The sequence below is a fragment of the Nelumbo lutea genome, chromosome 6, assembly GCF_056320005.1.
Source record: "Nelumbo lutea isolate HS-2025 chromosome 6, American lotus-T2T, whole genome shotgun sequence".
In the NCBI taxonomy this organism is placed as follows: domain Eukaryota; kingdom Viridiplantae; phylum Streptophyta; class Magnoliopsida; order Proteales; family Nelumbonaceae; genus Nelumbo; species Nelumbo lutea.
The window spans coordinates 60,302,947-60,314,357 of NC_142689.1; the positions used below are offsets into that span (position 1 = coordinate 60,302,947).

The following is an 11,411-nucleotide window of genomic DNA, read 5'->3' on the forward strand; positions in this document are numbered from 1 at the left end:
CCAATTGTGCCCCCGACTTCACTTTGGGATGCACTTGTACCAAAAATAAAAGAAGAATTATTTGTTAGACCACCGCTGTAACAATGAGAGCTCCGCCCAATTTGGCAAGTCATAGGTTTGGTTTGAAAGAACTACACTGAATTTAGAGGTGTAAAGTGGCCCGTGCCGCCCTCCCTGGTGAATAGTTTGAGGGTCGGCCCGATATGTCAAATGACCCAAGCCCGTATGAGCCCGTGCCGTGGACTAGATTGGCCCGTGGGCCAAGCCTTGGCCAAAGTTAGGCCATGGACTGGGTTAAAGTTATTTTTGCCTATTTATTTAAAAAAATGAAAAAAAACTTAAAATTTTAATTTTATATGAATTTTGATGTATATAATATTATAATTGCTTATATATACACTAGTTAAATAAATTAGTATAATAAAATTGAAAACACTTATTTATTTTATTAATATATTATATACTATATATTATTATATAATTATAATTTATATAATATCTTATATATTATATATATAAATATATAAAAGACATAAATATATAATTATATTATATTATATTATATATTAATATATAAAATATATATAAATAGTATATATGGGCCGTGTTGGGCCAGTCGCGGGCTAAGCCGTGCTGGTACACAGGCCGTGGGTGGCACGACCCGCTTGGTCATGCCATGCAGGCCCGACCCACAGACCTAAAACCTTAGGCCCAGCACGACACAGACCATTGTGTTGGGCCTGGCACAGCCCGCATGCCGGGTCGAGCGGCATAGCCCAATTTACACCTCTAACTGAATTATGTTAAAAGTGAGTTCACATTTGCGCCCCACGAGCCACAATGCCCCACAACACATCCCAATCTTGTATTGGGTACATCTCCCGATGATTAGGTCGAGAGATGATGAAACATCATCAGGAGATGTTCCCAATACAAGGTCGGGATGTGCTGTGGAATATTGTGGGCGCAGATGTGAACTAGTTAAAAAGTAAAAACTACTGTGTTTGATTGTTTTTATTTTTTATTCCATCAGATTCAAAGGAATTGGCTAATTTCTTATGCCACTTCCACTAGATGTATTGTATAGTAGATAGCCCATGCATGCAGAGAGCCCTCTCAGGACCATGGTTTTCGAATCGTCATTGATTTAGATGATCAGACCATTCAACCTAAAAACCATTTAGATAATTGGTTTCGTTTCACCCCTAAACCGTTCCTTTACTAAAAATTGTTGATTTAATCAGTAACCTACTTTTGGACAATGAAACCATCAACCCATTTGACCCAAAGAATTATTTTTTCTAGTAGATCATCCATTTGAACCGAACGACTATACCACTAACCAAAAAATCGGTGGCCAAAGCAGTTACAATTTCGAATAGATCTCCATTGTGACGATTGATCTGGTTTGGCCATATATCTTAAACATTTGAGTTGGCTGCCTTATGCTTCTCAAAGTGGCGATCTCCACTACAAAGTGTTGAAATATTTACTAAGTCTCCTAGTTGTCCTCATCAATAGGAGTTTGTTTAAGTGGTTGTAGTTTGTTTTTCTGTTAAGTTGTCATCGTTAATAGAAGTTTGTTTAAGTGATTGTAGTTTGTTTTTCTGTTAAGTTGTCATCGTCAATAGGAGTTTGTTTAAGTGGTTTAGTTTGTTTTTCTGTTACCTGGTCTATAGGAGAATATGTAGCTTTAGGAGTAAGTTGCATGTTTTTAGGAGTTGGTGGTTGTACTTCCTAGTTTCAAGCACTTATCCGTTTGGTTTTATCTCTATAAATAGAGCAGTTTCTTGTTGTGAAAATATCAGATTTTTGAGAATTAACAAAGTTCAATCATTGTCTCTATTATTTTGTCCTTTTTTCTTCTAGGATATTAATTTATTAGTGGTATCAGAGCCAGGTTAAGAGAGAGTCATGAAATAAAGGGGAGAGTATAGCAGTAGCTTTCTTCCTGTCTTTTGTATTGCAGAGAGAAAAGTGTGGAAGTGTCACAAAGTTCATCCCGTATGGCTACTGATAACTTCGTTCAACCTGCCATCCCGCGCTTTGATGGTCATTATGACCATTGGAGTATGTTGATGGAGAACTTCTTGAGATCCACAGAATATTGGCAGGTTGTCTCCAACGGAATAGCAGAACAAGCAACAGGCACAACAGTGATAGATGCGCAGAAAGCAGAATTAGAAGGACAACGTTTGAAGGATCTCAAAGCAAAAAATTATCTTTTCCAAGCCATTGATCGTTCAATCTTGGAAACCATTCTTTGCAAGGATACGTCCAAGCACATCTGAGATTCCATGAAGAAAAAGTATCAAGGTTCGGCAAGGGCAAAGAGGCAGCAGCTTCAAGCACTTCATTCGGAGTTCGAAACACTACGGATGAAATCAGGAGAGTCAGTCACAGATCACTTTTCACGGACAATGGCAATCGTCAATAAGATGCGGATCCACGGCGACAAGACGGAGGATGTCACCATAGTAGAGAAGATCCTTCGATCCATGACACTAAAATTTAATTTTGTTGTTTGTTCCATAGAAGAATCTCATGATATTGATGAACTTTCAATTGACGAATTACAAAGTTCTTTGTTGATTTATGAGCATAAAATCAACCAGCAGGAGAAAGAGAAGCAATCTTTGAAGGCCTCCACAGAAAATCATCCGGCACCAAGGAGAGATAGAGGACGAGGTAGAGGATGAGGTAGAGGTACTGGCTGAGGCAGAGAAAGCAATGATCGTGGAAACCAACAACAACATCAACATCAAGACAACCAAGTTCAAGGAAGAGGAAGAGGACGAGGAGACCACCACTCGACTACATATAGACCAAGGTTAGCAGACAAGTCCAATGTCGAGTGCTACAGATGTCACAGGTATGGCCACTATAAGTCTGAATGCCGAACTAATTTAAATAGACAATATGGAGAAATGTCTAATCTTGCAGAGAAGGAAGAAGAAGTATCCTTGTTAATGGTTTGTCATGTAAAGGAGGAAACCAACAAGAATTTGTGGTACTTAGACACATGCTGCAACAATCATATGTGTGGAGACAAGTCGACATTCTCTTATTTGGATGAATATTTCGCGATAATGTGAAGTTTGGTGACAATTCTAGACTCTCAGTTATGGGAAAAGGAAGGGTGACAATCCAAACCAAGGGGGATTCTACTCAAACAATCTCCAATGTGCTTTTCGTTCCAAACTTGAACACCAATCTGCTTAGTGTGGGTCAGCTGCAAGAGAAGGGATGCGAGATTTCTATCAAAGATGGAGTTTGTCGAATTCAAGATGCAAAGTTAGGCTTAATTGCTCAAGTTAACATGATAGCGAATCGTATGTTTCCGCTTTATCTCCACAGCATCACTCATTCATGCTTCTCAGCCAAATTGAAGGATGCAACATGGCTATGGCATTTTCGCTATGGTCACCTAAACTTTGGTGGACTGAAGACTCTACAACAGAAAAATATGGTGATTGGTCTTCCTCAAATTACAGCTCCATCTGAAGTTTGTGAAGAATGTGTTGTTAGCAAACAACACCGTAATCAATTTCCGAAAGGAAAATCATGGAGAGTGAAAAAGGCGTTGGAGCTGGTTCATTCTAATCTTTGCGGGCCAATTGATCCATCTTCCAACGGAGGTAAGAGGTACATAATTACCTTCATTGATGATTATAGTAAAAAAGTATGGGTCTATTTTTTGCAGGAAAAATCTTAAGCTTTTGCAACATTTAAAAATTATAAAGTGATTGTTGAGAAATAAGTTGGTAGCCCAATAAAGGTACTTCGCACTGATCGTGGTGGAGAATACAACTCACTTGAATTTGCAAAATTTTGTGAGACCCATGGAATCAAGAGGCAACTCACGACAACTTACACGCCTCAACAAAATGGAGTTTGTGAGCGGAAAAATTGCATTATTTTGAATATGGTGCGAAGTCTGTTGCAGAGGAGCAGCATTCCAAAAACCTTCTAGCCCGAAGCTGTTAACTGAAGCATTCATATTTTGAATAAGTGTCCCACACTCGCTGTTCAAAATATAACTCCAGAGGAAGCATGGAGCGGACGGAGATTGGGAGTAGATCATTTCAGAATTTTTGGGTGTATTGGCTGTGCTCATATTCCAAACTAGAAGAGAACAAAGCTAGATGACACAGGAGAAAAATGCATTTTTCTTGGTATTAGTGATCAATCAAAAGCCTATAAGCTTTACAATCCTATCAATAAGAAAATTGTTATCAGTCGTGATGTCGTTTTTTATGAAGAAAGTTTTTGACCATGGAACAACAATGTTGTCAAACAGCAAATACTCGTCAACTTTGATAGAGACAACGAAGAGGAGAGGCAGCAGCCAATAGAAAATGATCAACAAATTCCACCAGATGGTCCGACAGACGCTCCAAGCTCGCCAACAGCAATAGAACGGCCTCAACGTGTTAGAAGAAGGCCTGCATGGATGACTGATTATGAGGTAACCGAAATTGACCAATCTGAGGACCCACTTACATATTTTGCTCTACTTTCGGATTGTGATCCTACAGTTTTCAAAGAGGTTGTCAAAGAATCCAAATGGCAGAAGGAAATGGACGAAGAAATTGCATCCATTGAACGGAACAACACTTGGGAGTTGACTAATTTTCCAAGAGGGCACAAGACAATTGGTGTCAAGCGGGTGTACAAGACAAAATTGAAGGAGAATGGAGAAATTGACAAATACAAGGCACGCCTAGTAGCTAAAGGCTATAAGCAAGAATTTGGAGTGGATTATAGAGAAGTCTTTGCTCCTGTCGCAAGACATGATACGATCAGATTGGTGATTGCATTGGCAGCTCAACATTCATGGCCTATCTTCCAATTGGATGTAAAATCAGCATTCTTGCATGATGAACTGCAGGAACAGGTATTTATTGATCAACCTCTTGGTTATGTGAAGCTTGGAAGTGAAAATAAGGCTTATAAACTCAAAAAGGCATTATACGGGCTAAAACAAGCACCACACGCTTGGTATAGTCGTATAGATGCTTATTTTTCTAAAGAGGGATTTAAGAAATGTTCATATGAGCACACACTTTTTACAAAGATTGAAGATGGAGGAAAATTGCTCATTGTTTGCTTATATGTCGACAATCTTATTTTCACTGGAAATGATAGTGCCATGTTTGAAAGTTTTAAGAAGTCCATGATGATTGAGTTTGATATGTCTGACCTTGTAAAGATGCATTAGTTTTTGGGTATTGAAGTGGTGCAATCTGTAGCTGGAATTTTTATTTTACAAAGGAAGTATGTGCAAGAAATTTTGGATAGGTTTCAAATGAAAAATTGTAGTTCTGTTAGCACACCAACTGAAGTGGTTCTGAAGCTTGTTCGAAATCTTGAAGGAAGGAAGATTGATAGCACTCTTTACAAGCAAATTGTAGGGAGTCTAATGTATTTAACAACTACAAGACCTGACATAATGCATGTTGTGAGTCTCATAAGCAGGTTCATGGAGTGTCCGAAAGAGATTCATCTCTTAGCTGCAAAAAGAATCTTTCGATACTTGCAAGGGGCTCCTAGTTATGAGCTGTTTACAAGAAAGGAGAAAAGTCAGATTTGTTCGGTTTCACTGACAGTGATTATGCCAGAGATTTAGATGATCGGAAAATCACTTCAGGATATGTTTTCATGCTTGGTTCTGGAGCTATTTTGTGGTCTTCAAAAAAGTAATCAATTGTCACTTTGTCAACAACTGAAGCAGAGTTTGTAGCTGCAACAGGTTGCGCCTATCAAGCTATTTGGCTGAAGAAAATTCTAGAAGAGCTAAACTTTGAACGATAAGGGCCTATAACAATTTTTTGTGACAACAATTCTTCCATCAAACTCTCCAAAAATCCTATTCTACATGGAAGAAGCAAGCATATAGATGTGAAGTTTCCCTTCCTAAGGAACCTGACAAATGAAAGAGTCATTGATCTCGTCTACTGCAAGAGTGAAGACCTGATTGCTGATATAATGACCAAATCTCTCAAATTGGCATCGTTTGTGAAGTTTAGAAAACTGCTAGGTGTCTCCACTTTGGACAGCCCAGCTTGAAGAGAGTTCGTTGTTTTTTCTAAACTGAATGTTTGAAAACTTTCAGTTTAAGGGAGGGATAATTGTTGAAATATTTACTAAGTCTCCTAATTGTCCTCGTCAATAGGAGTTTGTTTAAGTGGTTGTAGTTTGTTTTTCTGTTAAGTTGTCTTCGTCAATAGGAATTTGTTTAAGTGATTGTAGTTTGTTTTTCTGTTAAGTTGTCATCGTCAATAGGAGTTTGTTTAAGTGGTTTAGTTTGTTTTTCTGTTACCTGGTCTATAGGAGAATACGTAGCTTTAGGAGTAGACCTGTTCATGGGCCGGGTGGCCCAACGGGACGGCCTGGCCCGACTCGACCCCCGGACGAGCTTGAATAGGCTTTTTGGCCCGCGGGCTTAACCTCGGGCCAAAAAGCCCGACCCGCATAAAATTCGAGCCGGGCTCGGGCTTTGCCAAAATAGCCCGGCCCGAGCCCGGCCCGGCCCGACCTATAGTTAAACCTAAGAAAAAACCCTATGTGATGTCTATTTGAATACATTTTTTGATTTGAGGTCATTGATTCACTTGTAGGTTCATTGTTCATTTAAATAGGGGAAAAAACATCTAAATTAAAATAAAAAATGTCAATTTGAATAGGGAAAATTTTGAATTTCTTTTATTAGGTCGGGCTTCGGGCTCGGGCTTTCTATCAGGGCCGGGCTCGGGCCCAAGTTATAGGCCCGTTGGTCGGGCCGGGCTCGGACTCGGGCCTAACTGTTTTCTGTTAATAAAGAGTCAAAGCCAGGCCCGAGCCTGGCCCGGCCCGACTCATGAACAGGTCTATTTAGGAGTAAGTTGCATGTTTTTAGGAATTGATGGTTGTACTTCCTAGTTTCAAGCACTTATCCGTTTGGTTTTAACTCTATAAATAGAACAACTTCTTGTTGTGAAAATATCAGATTTTTGAGAATTAACAAAGTTCAGTCCTTATCTCTATTATTTTATCCTTTTTTCTTCCAGGATATTAATTTATCACAAAGATGAATATGAATCCCACTCACACTTTGATGATGGGCATAATGAAAAACAAACCAACTACCGGCATGGTTTATATTTTATAGAACAGGCAATTAATATTAATTTGCTTTGATATAAATTAAAACACCAAACTGACAAGTTGGTGCTAGCATGAATGCGTGATGATTCTTTAATTAGCATCTAAATATAAAAAATATATTGTTCATGTACCACTACCTCACATTATTTATTAACAATTTTTGTATTGGTAATAAATTTAGGAGTAAAGAGAACAGAACCAGCCAACGTAAGCAAGATTGAAGGAAAAGAAAACAAAATCTGAGGGCCTCATTGATATTGCGTGGATTTTGGGCTGTTTATAAGTTGGGAAGAATGATTTTCGGTCTATTTAATTCGCAGAAGATTTAACCGTAAAAAAATAGTACATTAAAAATATGCGAGAAATTCATTTTAGACTGATTTCGGGAAGCTTCAAATGAAGTATCCTACACGAACAGACGCACAAAAAAAACATACATCTGCCAAAAATTCAATGCGCCTTTTGACGAGCTATAAGAAAGATCTTCTCAATTCGTCCTATCTCCTGTATACTAGAATCCATCAATCAAAGAAATGTAAAGAAGAAGAGTATGAAAGCAAGAGAAATATTAATCAGCCTCAAAGATGTAAAGCATATTTCTTTTTCTTTGTCTATTGTTTGAATATTGGGAAATAAATGAAACCCTTAGGCATGAAAACATGTCTCTGGGGAGTGATGGAGTAGTACTGCAAATTGGATTTTCATGGACTCTGTGTTTCTGTAAGGGTATTTTAGACCAAACAAGAGTTGAAAATTGGAGGGGGATGCGGCAATACTGAATGAATGAATGAATGATCAATGAAGATACATGAAAAGACAGAGCGTATAGTGGCCCGCTCTCCTCCCTTTCACTCTTCCCTAACCAGAGACTGGAGAAGAAGAATTCAAACAAAAATCCCATTTTAAGAATTGCTTACGACGATGGTTGGTAGTTGGTACAACTCCCCATGAATCAACGAATGAAACAGATTCCATAAAACTGGTTCAATAAACTCTCTCTCTCTCTCTCTCTCTCTCTCTCTCACTAAATCCACCCCAGAGCACAAAAAGAGTTCCGCTTTATTGCCTTCTATTCCTGGAACTACATTTGAAGAAACATATTTGCATTCCCTGTATCAATATTGCTCACCAGATTAAGTACAAGGATGAAAAGCATTACGTATTGATATTTACAGATTTCCATTCCAAATCCAAAGCAAAAGAGGAAATGAAACAAACCCACATGGCACAGAGCACACCGAACACAGTGAAACAGAGGATCTAACCTAGTTTCGTGAGGGGGACAGAAAAAAGAAACAAGAAAGTGGAGTGAAATTTGAAATATCAGGACTCACGAAATCATCAAAATGGCGCAGAGATATATTAAACTGTCTTATTTGAATGATTTTTCTACCGAAAAGGTGTAGATCTCTTGCAGGACGGCGGACTAATTTGGGGGACTGTAAAACCTCCGTCGTCTCTCCACCGTTTGTTTGCAGCAGTCTTTTGATTGTTTGCCTCCTTTAGCTCCTTAAATCCATTTTCAAAGCTGATTTCGTTGGGTAAGCAGTAAGGAGTGGTTGAGGCTTGTGGCACTTGAGGTACCCAGATCGTCATATCTTGAGCAGCGAAGCTCCAACTGTTTTCGAGATCCATATCCTGAATTTGAAACGGAGATAGATCATCACCCTGAAATGAAACCAACAATCAACAAAAAAAAAAAAACCAGGTTTAGATTTCATTTATTTTCTCTTTTACCCAGTTGGGTCTTCTGGAGGGGAAAGAAAAACGGTGCACAGTGCAAACCTTACAGAAACCATGGGGGGCAGAGTAGGAGTCAAGAAAGTCCTCGACTTGCCATCCCGGCAACATCTTTATCAAGTACTCCGATATGCTACTGGTCGATCCCCCTCCGCTTGCCGGATGATCATCCGACTTGTGAGTCGTAATAGTAGCAGTAGTTGGTGGTGGCGGTGGCGGTGGTGGAGGTGACGGTTTCTCAACTACTGGCGGTGTAGGATGAACAACCGCTCCAGAACAAAGCGGCAAGGATTTCTTTTTCAAGCAAAGCTTTGAGTTGTTTAGCTTATCTTTCAGAGAATCACAGACATTGATGGATGAGTTGGTGGTGGAATAGAGAGATGAGGAGGGAGAAAGCTTCACGCCGGTTAGGAGAAACCTGTTGTGTTTTTTGGTCTGTTCGTTGGCCGTGTGAATGGGAAGGTCACACTCTCTGCATAGAATAGCTCTGTCCTCTTGACAGAACAGAAAGGCGCGCCTCTCCTACAAGAACAGAAAGGGAAGAAAAATAATTAAACGAACAATGTAAAGCTCTGGAAATTTGAGAGCAGAGAGAGAGAAAGAACCTGGCAGACGTCGCAACGAGGGGTTTCTTTGAAGGAAGGATGGAGGAGAGAAAAGCGTAGGTGTTTGCCGGCGAGCTTATTGGCGTGGTGGACGCGGCGGTCACAGCCATCGCAGAGAGCAGCCTCGTCGGCGGAGCAGAACAGGGAGGCTTCATCTTGATTACAAACGTCGCACTGGATCTTCATTGTGTATGTTATTTATTGATTTGCTTTTAGCCTGGCGAGAGAGAAATGAACAAAGAATGATGGAGAAGAGAAAAGGAGGAGCTTCAACCAAACTCACTCACAGAACCAATCAAGAGCCAAAATCGGGAATTGAAGTGTCGACTTATAAGAGGAAGAAGGCGACACTTTTGCTCGATTTAATGAATAAATTAATAAATAAAATATGATGAGATTGATATGGGATTGTAGTGGACCTGCAGCCGATTGAACTCAACAACTGATCGTCGTCTTATCTTCTCTCTCTCTCTGGTATTTGTTGATTGTATTGTATCTGTTGTTAAAAAGGAGACTAGAAAGGGAATCCATCTGAAGTCTTAACCATCTGAATTCTCAGAGCCACTGTTAGTCTGTTATATAAAATATTTAAATGATCAATGTGTCACTCACTATATGGAACAGCAACAGAGCCAGTTCAAAATATAATATAGATAAACAAAAATTACAAAAAAAAGAATGGCTTCGGGTCTATTATTTCGTATTATTCTATAACTAGCGGGCACCCGTGTTATACACGGGATTTATCAAAGGAAAGTGAAAAGTAGAAACCTATAATGCTATGTTATTTAAAATAATTAATTTTTATTTTAGTGAGTACAATCCATGTATACATTATTAGATTGAATCAAATTGAGTACAATCCATGTATACATTATTTTTGGAATTTTAATATTTTTAATCCCGGTCAGGTATCACTATTAATTCCTATCCCCGCCCCCATCATTGATAATGCATCTTCAATCCCATTAGGTTGAGGAAGCCAATTAGTTGATAGAGACGAAAAAACTATCATCCCTATAGGTCTAGTTAGGTTAGGCTAAGTTACAAATGATCATCTCTAACTAAGAAAAAGTTTTATGACATTTTTAATTAGGTCATTGGTAGTTTTATTATTTTAATTAATTTTATATGGAATGCACATGTTTTATTTTATTATTTTTAATAATTTTTATTGTTTATTATTAATTTTAATTATCCTATTAATAATAATTAATTTTAAATAGAATTCAAATGTATTTTAATATTTAATTTAGGAATTGCTAATTTTTATTAATTTCTTTTTTTAATAGTTGTTAGACAAAGTTATTTTTATTAACTTTAATAACTTTTTGTTAATGAATTGAAATGTGAAATAAATAAATGGAATTTTCATATCAGTAAAATTCTCTCTTTGGAATGATGACCCCTAAGCATATTGCTTCTTGTATACTATATTAATGAGGAGAGGAGAAAAAAAAATAAAAAGGAAAAAGAGTATTGTTATTTTGTTGTTGATGTTGTTATTTATGGGTGGAGAGAGATTGAAAGTGAGTGAGATGGAGAAATTATTATATTTTTATCATTATTATTATAATTGAATACACTTATTGTTATTATTATTATTATTCATATCATTATATACTAATAATAATTATTACTATATCATTAAAATTATTGTTATTATATTATTATTATTATTAAAAATAATATTAATTGATGTAGGCGCGCATGGCCTTGGCCAATGGCGAGCTTACATGTGTTTGATGGTGATGCTTATAGCGGACCCAGTCAAGGCGTGCGTAGAGCAGAGGTCGGCGTGCAACTTGGAGCCAATGGCGCGATCACACTTGACGAGCTCGGATGACCGCGACCCCCATGTCTAGACTGCATCCTGACCATCCGAGCCCACCTTCTAGGCGGCCTCAAGTATAAATAGGG

At 38.2% G+C, this 11,411-nt stretch overlaps 2 protein-coding genes across 5 annotated transcripts; one reads left to right on the forward strand and one right to left on the reverse strand.

Moving 5' to 3' along the window:
- The first annotated feature begins 2,297 nt into the window (after positions 1–2,297).
- LOC148849132 (uncharacterized) lies at positions 2,298–2,699 on the forward strand. The gene has a single exon (XM_088951391.1). The coding sequence runs from the start codon at positions 2,298–2,300 to the stop codon at positions 2,697–2,699; it is 402 nt and encodes a 133-aa protein (XP_088807517.1).
- A 5,533-nt stretch (positions 2,700–8,232) lies between these two features.
- Positions 8,233–10,116, reverse strand: LOC148849133 (B-box zinc finger protein 20-like). 4 transcript variants are annotated; one of them, XM_088948578.1, is made up of 4 exons: positions 9,911–10,116; positions 9,492–9,708; positions 8,932–9,408; positions 8,233–8,814 (listed from the first exon to the last, which is right to left on the reverse strand). In XM_088948578.1, the coding sequence occupies exons 2-4, from the start codon at positions 9,675–9,677 to the stop codon at positions 8,536–8,538; spliced, it is 942 nt and encodes a 313-aa protein (XP_088804704.1). In that variant the 5' UTR covers positions 9,678–9,708; positions 9,911–10,116; the 3' UTR covers positions 8,233–8,535. The 4 variants fall into 4 exon arrangements, with proteins under 4 accessions (XP_088804704.1, XP_088804706.1, XP_088804707.1 ...); XM_088948580.1 differs by having other exon boundaries at positions 8,233–8,784; positions 9,911–10,049; XM_088948581.1 differs by lacking the exon at positions 9,911–10,116 and having other exon boundaries at positions 8,233–8,784; positions 9,492–9,824.
- Positions 10,117–11,411: the final 1,295 nt, after the last annotated feature.